Source organism: Triturus cristatus, chromosome 3_1 (assembly GCF_964204655.1).
Source record: "Triturus cristatus chromosome 3_1, aTriCri1.1, whole genome shotgun sequence".
Lineage (NCBI taxonomy): Eukaryota > Metazoa > Chordata > Amphibia > Caudata > Salamandridae > Triturus > Triturus cristatus.
In genome coordinates, this window is record NC_140583.1 from 427,677,742 (window position 1) to 427,694,254 (window position 16,513).

Below are 16,513 nucleotides of genomic sequence, written 5' to 3' on the forward strand. Positions count from 1 at the left end.
GTGTTATAATAATGTGTGGGTGGCTTTTTTTTTTTTAATCATATGCATTTTACTTGACTTTTATGACTCTCAGTCATTTTTATATGTATTTTCGAACTGTAACTGTACTGCATTTCCGTAACTTTATTTATCCTAGCAAGTACTTTTTCTGCCACCCTAAATTAGCAGTAGCGGCTGGCACGGATCGGGGGTTGTGGGGTGAGTGGAAGTAAAGAAAAAAGAAGGAAACTTACCTCCTTGCGTCTCTCAGAATTGTCCCTCGTCATCCTTGTCCCTCCGCTCCAGCCGGAAGAGGAAGCAGCCAGGCTTCCGTGACCAATCACAACACTGCAATGCAGCACTGTGATTGGTAAGCACCCAGGCTCCCCTGCCCAATCACAATGCTACAATGCAGCATTGTCATTGGTCTGAGTGCCGTGGCACGGCGCTCAAATGGGGAATAGGGGTCCTGGGCATGTTCTCCATGCAGGCTGGCCCACATTTGCATATTGCCTTTCCGCAATACACTGCTTTGGGGAAATTTTATAAAAAAGGTGGGGAGCTGGGGCTTTAAAAGAAAATGCACTGATTAGTTCACACCAGTGAAACACACCTGAAAACAAGTGAGGGCGCTTTTGCTCAGGACCCCTGCCCCCGCTCAATATGCATATATTAATGGGCCGGCCCAGCGAGCGAAAGGGAGTGACACCTCTGCCGTTGATAAAAGTGAGGTAATGGATGCCCATCTACCTCCAGAAAGGCCACTCAGGCACCCACTGGGCCACAGGCGGCATCGAGCAATGCAGAAACTGCCTAAATCGCCCCCTCAACCCCCCCAGGCTGCTCAAAAAACAGCCTACAGCTGGAGCTCGGACACTGGCCCTTCGGGCATTGCCCAATCGCCCGCGTTACCAATCCGACGCTGTGCATGGAGAACATGCAAAGTGCACATGGCTGTTTGGCCTGCCGAGAGGGCCGGTCAAACCTTCATGTGCACTTTACAGAGTACCATCACTTCTTCCCCTGCTCTGAGAGCAGAGCAGCCCCGCACCGCAAAGACGCAGTGGGGTGACGCTCCTCCGCCTGAGTGGAGGAGCCTCCACTGCAAATGAGTAAGCTGTTAAGACTTCCTGAGTGACATAATAGACCCTTTATGAGTCCTTCTTTATGGACTATTTTGAGGTTTTTTGTTCCTCTGGTTTTTGTCTCAACTTCGCACTTGACGTACCTGGGCCAATACCGATCTGTGCTGCTTATCACCCCCGGAGGGGTAGAGACCAGGGACTGCTGTGGCTGACATCGCTGTGTGCTCGGGAAGAACATCGCACGGGACTCCATTGTCCAGGAGTCCGTGCGTGAGCACACCTGCGCAGAGGTCCGCCTTCCTGCCCACACCCTTCTTAACGGCTCGCGGAACCCGCTGACGCGGGTCCCGCTTCGCACTTGACGTACCTGGGCCAATACCGATCTGTGCTGCTTATCACCCCCGGAGGGGTAGAGACCAGGGACTGCTGTGGCTGACATCGCTGTGTGCTCGGGAAGAACATCGCACGGGACTCCATTGTCCAGGAGTCCGTGCGTGAGCACACCTGCGCGGAGGTCCGCCTTCCTGCCCACACCCTTCTTAACGGCTCGCGGAACCCGCTGACGCGGGTCCCGCTTCGCACTTGACGTACCTGGGCCAATACCGATCTGTGCTGCTTATCACCCCCGGAGGGGTAGAGACCAGGGACTGCTGTGGCTGACATCGCTGTGTGCTCGGGAAGAACATCGCACGGGACTCCATTGTCCAGGAGTCCGTGCGTGAGCACACCTGCGCGGAGGTCCGCCTTCCTGCCTACACCCTCGATTATTGGTTTCCGATCACTTAAAAACAACCGCCCCTCGCAGAGCGGGACGCGCCGCGGGACGCCCAGGACGAAGCCCGGACAAAGGGCGGACAGTCTGAGACAGTCCGGGACAGGAGCGGGTAGGAGGGGGCCATTACCCTTGACTGTATACCGGTTGCTGTTATTCTGCCCAATTGGTTGTGTGACCTGCCGTGTCGTAACTGCTATGAGTGAGGGGCAGTGAATGACATAGTGGTATTGGTCGACGTGACCCTCTGTGCTGGGTAGCTTTATTTTGCCTTGGGTAATAGGTTGTTGATTATTGTCGTGTCATCCTGTTTTTGCATTTTTGGTACTGGCATAGCTCGATTTCTCAATGCCTAAAGCCAAACCAGCGGCTGCGTTGTCCACTATGGATAACTATCTGGTAAAGATGGTGGATAAAATCAATCAAGAAAGGAGGAAGTCGTTAGGACGATCAGGGCCACAAAGTATAGGCCCTTCTTCCCCTATCGAACCAGTATCTCAGTCAACCTCCAGTCTTGATGCTAGTGTCCACACGAACTCAATGGCCAGTCCCGTATTGGTTACTACCAATGACACCATAAGAGAGCCAATAGTCACTACCATGCCCATCAATGAAGTAGAATCAGATGTAGAAATTTCTTCAGACCCAATAGCCCCAAATGTGCAGGCCCCAAGGCCACAAAGATCAATACGTTCTTGCAGGATTATTAGCAAAACTAATCTGCCCAAACGAGGGGGGAATCGCCCTGTTAAAAGAATTGACCCCTTGTTGCCCAATACTCAGCAGGATCAAATTAAGTTACTGGATGGTCCCACGATCAGTTTGAACAATGAGCAACTAGATATTTTGCTTAATGCTATTGAGGCAAATCTTGATCTACTTGTTACACCCCTACTGACCAAACTTGCTACAATCTCTGACGAAGTAGTCAGACTGGGTGGTTTAGTGGATACCCTCCTAAATACCGCAAAGGTAGTAACTACTGTCGAAAAAGATTTTGTATCTGCTGTTGCGTCTTCTAATCCTCACATATCTGACCCGACGACGGTTGAGAGCAGTAACTCTAACTCAGGGAATGATCTTGTTGCAACTCCTGCTGTACCTAACTCCCTCCTGCAGTTGCCGGCCCAAGCTAAACCTTCCTTTAGCTCAGTACTAAGAAAGCAGATGGGTCCCAATGTGAATCACAACAGTCTCAGTAGCCCCCAGCCGGATCTACCACCGTCCTGTGCACCATTTGTAGCAGTGTTAACAAATGTCCCCCCTTTAAGCATGTCTGGAAGCAACCACGGCTTTGTTGAATCACACTCCTCTCTAAAGAATAAAACCGTGGATTGGCTTCACAGGCAGTGCGGTTTTCCAATTGCACTCTCAGGGGATATTTTAAGCACTAGAAGAACCAATTGGGTGGGGAAATCACACAAGACCTGTGGAGGGGATTGCATAGTTATCAACTTTCGAAATCCGCAATTAACCTCCACGGCGCTGATTAAAGCTGCTTCTCTTCCCATACGAGATGAAGGAATATCCCTACGTCCCCTGGGGTTCTTCTATAGAGACTTTGATATTCAACCGGATGCTGAGCGTTATCAGGGGAGGTCTAGAGGTTTGAATATGTATGATGGCCCTACCATTCCCACGTTCAATAGATTTCAGCCCCTGAGTGGTCTTGATTGCAATGATTGACTGGGGCTACCTTCGGTGGTCCCTGGGACTGCGACTGTTTCTATGGGAAAGGGAAGTTGTAGTATGACCAGGGGGGCTCACGAATTAGCAGAGACCATTGGTCTAAAAGACCCCAATGTTAATCCTATTGATGTTTCAATGGACAGCGGACCAGTAAGTCCGATCACTGGCGTTGGGGACAGGATTGATCCAACTACACCCACCATATTAGACAATAGAGGCCGGTGCTCTATTGCATGTTGGAATGTTGCTGGCCTCTTACATAAGGATACTTGTCTAGGATGGTTTGATTTTATCAATAATTTTAACATTATTTGTTTTCAGGAAACCTGGAGTCTGGTACCCATTAACTATTTGGGTTTTGTTTCTTATCATTTGCCGGCTGTGGCTTCCACTTCAGGCAGAGCTAAGGGTGGGCTTCTGACTCTGATCTCTGTGGACGTGCCACTTATTGTTAAGAAACATGTAACCATTGGGGCCCATTTACCAGATTTTATGGCTTTCTCAGGAGCTGGGTAGAAATACCCTTTTAATCAATTTTTATAATAACGTATTTGACAATTCTAGGCACGAGGTAGTTTTTGCTTTGGAGTCCGCTTTGGCAGATATAGTTACGGGCAACAATGTTATGTTTGATTTCATTTGGCTAGGGGATTTTAACACTGTTGTATGTTCATCCCCTGTCCATAGGGCCTGTGGTTTTGTTAATTGTTGGGGGGAAGGCGTCTGCCACTTTCCCCACAATTCCTACGGAGAGTCACTAAATAAAATCATGATGACTTATGATTTGGAATTGTTGGAGAACTTGAAGGGTGCCTCTGGTGAAATCATCCCTACATTCACGGGCCGGAATGCAAATACTGTGATTGACTATATTTGCATCTCATCTAGCCTCAACCAGTGGTGTACAGCCCCTCTGATAATAGATAACCTAATCAGCGACCATAACTGTTTAACTATGGAGGCCGTACTATGGAAGGCGAAAAGGGGTCCCAAACCTAACATAATAGTTAATATCGAACCCCATCGTCCCAACGGTACTAGAATTAGGTGGAAAGGGGGTAAAGCAGATATCTTGTCCAACTCCATTATTAATATTTGTCTTAACGATATTTCCGTTATTTTAGAGAGTAAAGAACTGACGGACGTAACTATCCCTAAGTTTATTAATATTAATACTACTATCGAGGCAAAATTTACAGTGTTCCTTAAGGGCAAATCGTGCAGGCAAAAGGGATGGTTTGACCATGCTAGCACCATTGCACTTAAGGGTCTCAAAGAGGCACTTGCTGCTAAACCTAGAGACATAAATTTGGTTAGGGGGCTTAGAGCCACCTATCAGGCAGCTATTGTCAACAGGAAGGCCGAATTAAGGCAAGACGCCTGGGACAAGTTAGACCAGGCAGCTGAAACCTCAGACTCCTCTCTTTTCTGGGCAACAGTTAATTGTCCATTTCTTAAAAATGAGGAGATGTCTGAGCTGACTGCTAACGTTAGTGCAGAAAGTTGGGTTTCCCACTTTTCCATGATTTTTGAGTCGGATAAATCCCTGGATGTAGATCGAGGTGACTGGCCTGTCATTCCTTTAGATATAACCATCTTTGAAGTTCAGGATAGTATTTCTGCCAGTAAGGGAGGTAAGGCCCAGGGGCCAGATGGGGTGCCCATTGATGTCTATAAAAAAGAACCTGAGATTTGGGGCCCGTTGCTAACAAATGTGTTTAACGCAGCAGTTTGCTTCGGTGTCCCACCCTCATGGGAGGAATCCATTATAGTACCTATCTACAAGAAGGGAGAGAGGAGGGATGCTAAGAACTACCGACCAATCTCCCTTCTAGATTCCTCCGTAAAAATCATGAGTAGGGTGCTCCTGGTCAGACTCGAAGAATGGGCCGATTCTAATAACATACTGGCAAACTCTCAATATGGTTTCAGGAAGGGACGGGGGACAGTAGAACAGTGCCTTAACCTTGAACTTCTAATAGGGAAATATACGAAGGCCAAGAAAGGTTCTCTTTTTCTCTGCTTTGCAGATTTGAGTAGCGCCTTCGACATGGTGAACCACAAGATTTTATGGGAGAAACTTCTGGAAATGGGAGCTCCGGAGGGCATTGTCCACTTCTTGGCCCGGCTATACGCCAATCTTAGATCTAGTGTCCGTTATGGCCCGGGAGGAGAATGCACTCCTAAGTTCCCTACTAGACGTGGTATCAGGCAGGGGTGTGTACTCGCCCCCCTACTTTTTACACTCTTTATTAATGAGGTTGACTCGGTCTTAAAAACTGTAGCGGCTGATACCCCTAAAACCCTTGATTTTCATATTCCTGTTCTACTTTACGCTGACGACGCCGTTATTTTATCTAGGACCCCTATCGGCCTTCAACGTCTAATGGACAGATTTTCTCTGTTCATCAAGGACAGGAAGTTGAAGATCAATAAATCAAAAACCTTTGTCATGGAGTGTGGTAATAGTTGTAAAAAACCACATTCCTTTTTCATCGAAGGGCAAAAGGTCCAAACGGTGGACTCTTTCAACTACCTAGGTATCACCTTTTCCAAATCAGGTAGTTGGTCCAGCGAGATTAACTATGTAAGGGGTAGAATGGCGAAAAGTGCCCATTGGGTGTTTCAGTTTGCTTCTAAACTTGGGGATAAACGGCTCATGGACATGCTGAAAATTTATCAAATGAGGTGTCTTTCTATTACTCTCTATGGTGCTGGTATTTGGGGGCACGCCCAGAGTGGAAGTCTACAAGTGGAGGAAAATACCTTCCTCAAAAGACTTTTAAGTCTACCCACTTCGGCTTCTACCGACTTGGTGCATAGGGAGTTCGGAATCCAACATCTCTCAGACTCCGTAGCCCTTAGACCACTTATGCTTTGGCGTGCAATTTGGGTAAAGGAAGAGACCTCTTTAAATAGAGTTATTATTGAAGACTGTCTCTCTATCGATAACCATTTAAAGATTCCTTGGGTTAAATTTGTTTCTGATAGTTTTTTGGAAATTTATGATCTCAATGTAATAGAGGATCACTATGCCGCCTCTTGTTTGACCAAAAACGAGTTGAAATCTGCTTTTATGAACTATAGGAACGAGAAGCGAGGGAGGATTAGTGGTAATTTAACAACCTGTCGGTTTTATGGAAGTTTCAGTGAAACGACAGGGTTTCAACCGTACTTGAGTTTTGTTTCCAGACCCTCCCACAGATTCGTTCTGACAAGACTCCGTTTTGGTATTGTTCATCATTTGGTGGCATTTCCAAGCATTAGAAAACACCCAATTGGCCCTTGCCCATGTGACAATATTACTGTACAAAGTACCGTGCACTTCTTACTGTTTTGTTCATTTTATGGGAATATTCATTCAGCTTTTTTAAAACCCGTTTTTAAGAAGTATGGAGTTAGGACTGTAAATGATACTATGAAATTGTTATTCAACCCATCACCTGATGTCTGTTTTTTTACTGCCACTTTTCTTCTACGGGCCATTAAAGCAAGGCCAAGTATGTCATTTTAAAACTGTTTTAAAGTATTTTAAATGTTAGATTGATTTGTCAAAATGATGATGTTGTTTTATATGTATGTATGTGCTTTTATGGACTTTGTCTTTAAGCTCCGAATAAAGCCTTATGAACTGAACTGAACTGTCTCAACTTCCTCGCACATTATTGTTAATGGATGTTTTATGATTGTAATTCACTTATACATTTGCACTGTTATTTGTGTGTATATCGTTTTTAATGCCGGTCTTGTGCACTTTTATGGTTCATCCAACCAAAATAAACTGTGACTGACTGACATCTGTAATGATAGAAGGTTCGAGAAGCGCTTTTGCGTTGTGGTGTCATCTCTTTCTAGAAAAGTGGTATTGCACTAGAAGCTTTCTGTGGGCCCGGCTAGGCCCTTGTTGCATGCCAGTCGTCTTTCACTCAACATCTTAATCCTATATCCCGAAAAAGGGGGCATTTTCCATCTCAGGAATGATTTATTCTTGGAGGTGTTGATTGCAGAATAGAGCTGTAACTGTATAAACTCGAACCGGTGGATTAAGTTAAGCACTTTTGACAGAGTGGAAAGGGTTACGTCTTTATTAAAATACCACTTTCTGTTGTGCACAGTTACAGGTCATGGTTCACAATGCCGTGAATGCAGGGGGTCTGAGGCCTTTCGATGCTTATTACATGGAGCGCTACTAACAGTCGCTGCATCTTTCTGCGTCAAGGGGCTGCGTGTGCTCTTATGTAACTGTAAGCAGGCCCTGTGAGAAAAGCCCATTTAATTGTTCATGAACCCCAAAGCCCATAACTTGATATTAGAGTAAGATTGCAACTGTGACCCCCGACACCACCTTGAAATTAGGATGAGTTGTGTTTTGATGCATGAAAAGTTCACAGCGTAATGTAGGCCTCATGAGATTGCAGCGCCTAGCGAAGAGTTTCATATCTAGCGCTCCGAAGGATCAACACGCAATAGGCCGATGAACTGACACCACGGTGCACATAGCTAGAAGTTCTCACAACCTGTGCGCCCCAAAAGCTGAACTGAAGAAAAGTCCCTTTTCTCCTTATCATATGGTGCTCTTCACCCAGGCAGCGCGCGCGCACTTGGGATCAGCTCATAATGCCGCGTAGTTCTTTAAATATCAGTAGAAGTTTGTAAAACTTAGAGCCACGAACTCCCCCTTAGCTGCGTTTGGCGCAATTTTGACGAGAACATGGCGAGACAGCAGAAAGCAGTGCGCCCAGGAGAGGGAGGGAGGGGTGATGCACAATGCAGCTTGATGGCCATAACCAGAATCCACACAGCAGAGCAAGGGTGTCCAACTCAGAGCCAAGAGACCAGATCTATTCTAGAATATCAGGACACTCGCTGCATTTGTCTGTTTATATCGTTTTCATGCCGTTTTAATTACCTATCTACCTGTTGGCTCACGACTGAGGGTGAAACCTGCTATTTAGAAGGGTGATTCTTATTAAAGTGAATGAAGGATGGACTATAATAGGGGAGTCATTCAGCTTTGCACATAGTGCGACTCTACTGACGTGAATATGATTGATAAGAGGGCGACGCCCAAAGGAGAATTACTTCATGGCTCTGAGCATACGTTTATACACCCCTTACGCCACTCCATAGCTTATATCACTGCGCCTTATTGAAGCATGCTCAGCTCACCCATTCTGAGCAACTTTGCTTTTCACCACCATCGCATCTAAAAGATGTTTTCATCTTTGAAGGACCACAAAAGTACAATTCAAGAAGACTGCAACTCACATGTGCCATGTACACCACGTGTTGGAATTGAGTTTGAGGCCTATGGATGCAGGTTAGCACGCTGAAGACCTCATCCCAGTGCAGTACCCATGGTAGCAGGTCATATCTAACACTAAGGTAGGTTGTGGCAAGTTGAAGTCACAGGGTGTGCCTATATAGTCAACTTAATACAAAGTCCAGATGGTGCCGACTGTGTAGAGGAAAGTATCCCAAAAAACTGATGTTTGATCTCAGCTACTGGTAATCACTTGCGGCCACATCCCAATGCATCATTATTTTGCACACCATGCCACCTAAGTTTGGACCCAGACATATGCAAATTAATCCTGACCCTGCTCCAATGGGAACAGTCCAGCCAGAACTGCCCGGCTAGGTTCTCCCTGAACTGGAACACAAGCAATCCAGGACCGGTTTTGCATTAGTTAGGGCTCATCGGCTAGGCATACCTCGATTCCAGTGACACAGTGTACAGGGAACCCGCGCCTTGGCATACCTCTCCCACACACCAAAGCATACAAAAAAAGTGATGGCCGGAATACTTATATCGGTCACAGCCACTGATAATCACTCTGGGCCGCATCCCAATCCATTATTATTTTGCACACCATGCCACTTCAGTTTGGATCCAGCGATGGACGGGACGATTACAGTGTCACTGGAACCAAGCTATGCCTGGCTGATGAACCCCAACTAGGGTGAAACCGTCCTGGGTTGCTTGTATTCCAGTTCAGGGAGGACCTTGCCTAGCAATTCGGGCTGGACTGTTGCCAATGAAGCAGGGACAAGACAGATTTGCATATGGCTGGGTCCAAATTGAGGGAGCATGGAGTGAAAAATAACAATGAACCGGGATGCCACCACAAGTAAATTACCAGTCATTGAGATTAAGTCAAGCATTTCATCAATTACTTTTTTGTAGAGTTTAGTTTGACTAAGCAGAGGAGACATTGGAACTGCCTCCCCCTCTCTTGTTAAATTGTACCAAGACTCGATATAAAGAATGACATTTTATAGTAAGTGGTTTGACTGTTTTTGAATTTGATTTCCTAACCTTATGGGTCTATGCTGAAAATCTGCCATGGCTCTGGACAGGTTTCACCCATGTCACTGGGCACGCATGCCCTGGTGAGGTACCGCGTTCACCTTCAGGCAGATGCAATCTACTGAATGCTGCCGCCTGTCTAGGTTCTTGCGCTTGTAGACCGTCACTTCCGGTGAGATACGTTAACTTCACGTAGCCAGGACAGCCGGAAACCTTTGAGTGCTCATTCCTGCAGCGAGTGCGCCTGAGCCAATAATTGAAACCTTGTTAGAGATCTGCGGTCAGAGATATACACAGTGCCCTTGTTCGGAGGGGCAATGAGTAAATGCAACCAACAGTGTAAACATCAATGCGCTGCCTTTCCTGTGAAACTCTGCCATTCCAAGGGCATGCGAGGCGTTCAGCTGTCTTGGCATGGGCGTGATAGTCTAGGACACTGGGGCAGAGGCAAAGACATTCCACTGGCGTACCCCTCACTGGCCTGGACGAATGGAAACACAGACAGGGGGAAGGGAGGATAGACAGGGGGAAGGATGGTTAGACAGGTATGCGGATGGATGGGTGGCTGGGTGGAAAGGATTAAGACGGGCAGCTACAGGGGCAGACTGATAGGTAGATGAATAGACAGGTTGTCAGACAGAGTGGTAACATGATGGACGATTAGATAGATGTGCTCCGGATGGGTGGGAAGGCTGAAGGGCAGGGACAGGCGGAGGGAAAGAAAAAGATGAACAGGGGTAGACAGTAGATGGATGGATGGATTTCCTATTTGTAGAACAAGCACAACGGATTGGATGTATTTACGCGTTTTAAAAGTGCCTTTATTATCCATCAACATGGTACTCATTTTATCAACCTCAGTCCATTAAAGGAAATTCATTTGCACAGGGATATAAACCCGTCACCAATTATTCAGTTCAGTGACATGAAAGGTGCGCTTATATGCGCGTAATTGACGCTCTATAACCCCTCCAACAAACAATTGTGTGTATACATGTTAGCCACTTGGGATCGCTTGAGGCAGAAAGTCCAGTCTATAGTTTCTCATTACTACGCCCCTCTAGACCGACGCCCGCGTTATTCTGTCCTCATGGTGCTCCTCTTGAACAGTCCATCCCTGGGCAGTCACTGTTCATTTCAACCAGGGGTTTGCACAAATTGCTTGTGATGGCCAAGAGTGTTCAGAATGGAGAAGTCCTGAAGCCCCACCCCATGACTCCGTGGAGTGTCCCAGAGAACAACGCCGATCTATAACTGCGAGCCCCCGGGGGTCAGTCATCGTAGGGCGGAGTGAGTGATGTGGTGTCACTCTTTGAGAGAGAGTGAGGTGAATGAGGCGTTGTGACAATTCGGGACATGTGGGGCTGGCTGGGGTGAATAAGGTCCTGTTACAACAAAAGACAGTAGACTGCGAGGTGAATACGGCGTTAAACACCTCAGAAGGAGAGTGCGAAGTGAATGAGGTGCTGTGACACCTCGAGACTGGAGAGTATGGGGCAAATACATACTTGTCAACCAGTTGTGTGAGGAACGAGCGCGCGACCAGATGTTGAGGATGGTGATCCCACTAAGTAAATTAAGAAAAAAACATTTTGGAGATTGAGGCTGGTTTTCAGGCAGGGTACCCTAGTACAACTAAAACCGTCTTAACCCGTCCGAACACAAGGATGCGCACATCCGTGCACTGCTATCTGTCCGAGTACAGTGAGTCACAGGCGCACGGTAACGTGTCCCAATACAGCGATTCACTCGCGCACTGAGACACCGAGGTGCCTGGTGGCGGCCCTAACAGCAGGTTAGCGGCCCCGAGGTGCATGGGGAGCGGCTATGGGGTGCCTGGAGGTTCACCGCCTCGAGGTGCCTGGTGGCGGCCCGAGTTCCAGGTTAGCGGCCCTGAGGTGCCTAGTGGCGGCCCCACGCTGCGGATCGTAGAGGTCTGTCTCGTGCACACAGACGCTCTCGAGAAGGCCCAGTGCTGCCTCCGTAAGCCCACGCGCTTTAGTGATTAATGGAAGCCTCAGAGCTCGCGACTGTTGGCACTTCAGTGCTGCGCAGTCACGAAGAACCGCTAACCCGCATCTCTGGACCGCGACCAGGCACCTCAGGACCGCGGTGAGATCGCAACTGCCAGCCAGGATCGTGAACAGACAACCAAGGAGTTTACAGGCCACTCACGACCCCGAGGTGCCGTTAGAAGTACCAATAGGGCAGCAGTTAGGGATTAACGATAGGGTGGGGGTCGCATTCGTTCATTTTAACCCGTCTGAACACAGCGATACGCACATCCGTGAACTGCAACCTGTCCAAATTCAGTGATTCACACGCGCACGGCAACCTGTCGGAACACAGTGATTCATTCACGCGTCCGCTGTTACCTGTCGAATAAAGCTTGAACAGATCACGTGCTGTGTGATGCACTGCACACTGTTACACTGAGTCAGGTAAATTGCAGTAACACTTATACCGACGACAAGACTGATCAGAGAAGTAACATTTTGGGGCCAGTTTTTCCATGCAGACAGACTGTTATACTGATGGGAAATTGCCCGTAAACCTAGTTACCTAGTATAAACGCACACCACCGTAACACTCGCGTGATCCCGGCCCTGGTGTTAAAGGTGCAAAAAGTACTGGATATTTCTTCACTGCATACGATTTAACGGAAGCCTGGTTACTAAATTCATCAAGAACAGACACAATGCAAATACTGGACTAACATAAACACCAACCGACAACCAGCTCTCTAGATTGGACAGTTAGTATTGTTTTAACAAAGGTAGCCTCGAAACGCAGCCTCCTTTCCCGAGTACCCGATGTCACCGAAACGCGGACACGCAGCTCTTCTCATGTCCTTTGTTTGAACTCGAGCTGTGCTTTAACGTTTGCTGTTTGCGGCATTTAAACACCAACAGAGTGCAGATTCAAATAAACTGTAGGCAGATTTTGGAAAAAATCTTTAGCGGCATCAAATAATAACAGCCTTGCGCCATAAACGCCAATAAGCATTGCACCCACCCACCAGCCCCAGCGGCATCTGCCCATGCACCCGCTTAACCTTCGGACACTCCCCACACTGAGCATATCTTATACTATGAGAGATATCAGGTGTCCCAAGTCAGGTGTGTGACGCTAGCCCAGCCCTAGGCGTTACTTGCATTCTGGTACTTGCGGTCCTGTGTTTATGAGGGGAAAGTACGCAGCCAAGAGTTTGTAGTGCAAAATTAAACAGGGTTGGGTATATGCACATCAGGCTGGGCACCTTGCGGCCCCTGCGCTGCACAACACATCTTTGCTAGTCATCAAAAATAAACCCCGTTGCTATTTAGGGATGCCTAAAATGCACACCCTGGCCCAGCACCGGCCCTGGATTTAGCGCTTGATAAAGTAGGACGCGTTACCCTTTCAGCACGTCGTGGCCTGCTCCACCTGCGCCCACTCCTCCGGTTCCTCCTCTCCGCTTGGCCCTGTTGGCTCTGGTCTCCTTCACGCCGTCTGCCTCGGGCTCTCCTACAGCACCTTGGCCTGGGGTCAGGCCGGACAGCATCAGCAGTGCACAGTATCCCAGCGCCGCCCGCAGCAGCCCGCACAGCCGCATCCTGCCGCTGCCGAGCCCGGCTCCCAGCTCCTAGTCCACGCTGCCCCTGCTCCCCTGCACACTGCTCGCCTCTCCCACGGCCCCGCAGCACCGAGAACGGACCTTCCAGGAGCAGCAGGCGACTGACAAACTACAGCACAACAAACTCAGAGAGGACCCTTTAATGAGGCATCGAAAAAATGCGCGCTCTCCCCACGGGTTTCCAAGTATTCATTACGCAGTGAGGCTTTCTGTCCGCCCTGCCCAAAACTGGGGCTGATCGCGCGCAGGGGATGCCCCGCCACGCCCGGGGGACATGGACAAGGCTTCCAAGAGATGCCTTCACCGTGCAGTCATGCTATCGCAGCCCAGCGCCCACGAACGTGACAGATGATTTAAAATGTAACAGAAACAGAGCGCGAGAGAGAGGGGGATACTGCGCGCCCATCAGAGCTGGCCTGAGCACCGGCCCTGCTCAGGCCCGTCCCAGAGAGGAGGCTCCGCTGATGCGGTGTAAAGTTTCTCGAACTGCAGCCAGCAGTGCATATTACAGAGCGCGCACTCTGCAGCCCAGCCAGGCAGCCGAGCCAGCCCGGACTAGAGTGAAGTCTGTTCCCCCCTGAAAATGCAAACAGTCAAACTGAAGTTCTACTCAGGTTTTGGAACTTCGGAAACAGCTGACAAAGAATTCAGAAAACCAAACAGGCCCTCGGACGGTCAGCGAGTCAGTGGGAAGAGGGTTTAGCTTTCTTTCGGGCCAGTATGGAAAACCCCCTGGTACATTTATTTCTCTCAACAAGGCTCCACAGGCGTGAGGCACAGATATACTGCCTCATTCAAGCCCTTTGATAAGGAGTCCCATGCTCGATCTGTGCTGCTGCAAGTAAGGCTGTGCCACGCCCAAGTGACCAAGAATTGGCAAAACCAATAGGTACGTCTTTATAATCCATTAGCCAAACTGTTGGCTTTGCCAATGTTTGTCTTTATTGTTTTATAAAGTAAAAGGGAAAAAAAATCAAAATACTTTAGGAAAACCAAACATGTCTTATGGTCTCTCAAAACAGTACATAGAATTGAGTGTTTTCAATCTTTATGAATGGCTTGATTTATTTTTCAAATACTTATCAACCAGGCAGGCCGACTCCTGGAGGGAGTGCTGCCGGGCGGTGACGCAGGGCGGGTGAGGGGAAAGCTGTGGGGTAGTAAACTCCGGATTATGGCAGAACGGAGGTAAGTATACAAATAAATAAATAAAACGAATTTCATTGCGCACACTGCATCACATTTGGCGATGCAGCGCGTGCAACAAAATTCATTTTATTTATTTATTAGTATACTTACCTCCGTTCGGCCATAATCCGGAGTTTACTACCCCCTACCCTGCCCCTCCCCTGCCCTGCGTCACCGCCCGGCAGCACTCCCTCCAGGAGCCGCTACAGAGGAGGAAAAATAAAAATGATAATAACATTGTCATTATCATTTTATTTTTCAGAGCTCTGGGGCTGGGTTAGGGCTTGGCTGGTGCCACAGGGGGAGGAGTGGTTCATGCACTTAAGTGCGAATGACAGTTTGGGTGGCAGTCTTGGGCCTGCCAAACAGTCATGCGCACTTAGCATGTTCTCCACCGGACTGTAGTATACAGGCTTTGTGGAGAACATGCCCAGGCTCCCAGTCCCCGTCTGAGCGCTGAACCACAGTGCTTGGATCATTCACAACACTGCAGGGGAACCTCTGTGCTTCAGGGACTAGCACGCTACTTCGGAACCCATAAAGGATTAGTGGTGATTTAGTATAGTGAAAATATGAAAGTAATTTGAATGGTGGATATGTTAGTCAGATTATTTGGATTGAGAAGGATAGTGGAGTAAGGTATGTATATGTATCTGTGTATCTATATATATATATATATATATCAACGCTACCAACAGAGTCCGCACTCTCGGACAAAGCACAGCACTCAGGGAGTAATCCGTAGATTTGTTTATTCAGCAACAAACAAAAGACAGACGCGTTTCAGGTTATCCTTCTTCAGTGTCTAGTTGCGCTAGCCGCGCGAGAACATTTTAAATTCAAAAGGCCATTGACGTCACTTCCCCCACCAGTACAGCTAATGCAATATTATCTATCACATGGCGGCCATCTTAACAGGGTGAAGTTAACGTACCAACTTATATGGATAAACACATTTCTTTGTTTATCGCTCGACATTCAAGACTTAAATCAACAACGTCAAGACTACACAATTGTTACTCATCGTGAATGCAATCAAGATGTGATTAACTAAACATATTGTAAATGTCGCTTGACAATTGTGTGTCATGAAAAGCTACAAATGTTCATAAAATTGAGCCGTGGATCGGTGTGCATATTGTAGCAAAAACCTCATAGTGTTCAATTGATACGTTTATGTATTAAATAATTCATTAAACAATGCGAATCTTTTTGTAGGTTGGTGGGAGGAGCAGGTGGCCCTTAGTGACGAAAGACAAAAATGGGCCGAACACATAGTTGTGTGGCACCGTTACATCGACGATCTTTTTATAATTTGGAGAGGTTCAATTGAACAAGCTGAGGATTTCATTTCTGAACTCAACAATAATAATCTTAATCTTGGGTTCACATATGAAATTAGCACCACGGAAGTCAACTATCTAGATCTGAAGGTGCAGGTGAGGGATGGCGCATGGTGCGCGCATGGTGCGCTTCGCGTGGTGCGCGCGCTGTGGGCGCTCGGTGCGCTTCGCGCACCGAGCACCCACTGTTCGCAGTGCGTGCCGTGCGCGCGCGGTGCGCGCACCTTGCGATTTAAAAAAAAAAAATGTTCTATATATATATATATATATATATACATATATTCACTGAAAAAACCATAGGTTTCAGGGGCGTTATAGTTAGCTGGACTTTTCACTCATACAAAATCATTGGATTTCCCCCGTTATAGTTAGTTCAGCTAACTATAACTCGCGCGCCCGCAATGCACTGCTGATGACGTCACATATTACATCACTCATGACATGGTCAGTGACATCACTGATGACATCTCAAATGACATCACTGATTACATCACTGATGACATCATCCAGTGAATGTGTGTTTTTCTGAAA

At 47.6% G+C, this 16,513-nt stretch overlaps 1 protein-coding gene across 1 annotated transcript in view; it reads right to left on the minus strand.

Moving 5' to 3' along the window:
- FBN1 (fibrillin 1) overlaps window positions 1–13,561 on the minus strand; it is a 722,489-nt gene extending 708,928 nt beyond the window's left edge. Inside the window, exon 1 of the mRNA XM_085644212.1 lies at window positions 13,234–13,561. Within this exon, the coding sequence (XP_085500338.1) occupies window positions 13,234–13,430 (197 nt within the window). The 5' untranslated portion in view covers window positions 13,431–13,561. The remainder of the gene's footprint in view (window positions 1–13,233) is intronic.
- Between the last annotated feature and the right edge of the window lie 2,952 nt (window positions 13,562–16,513).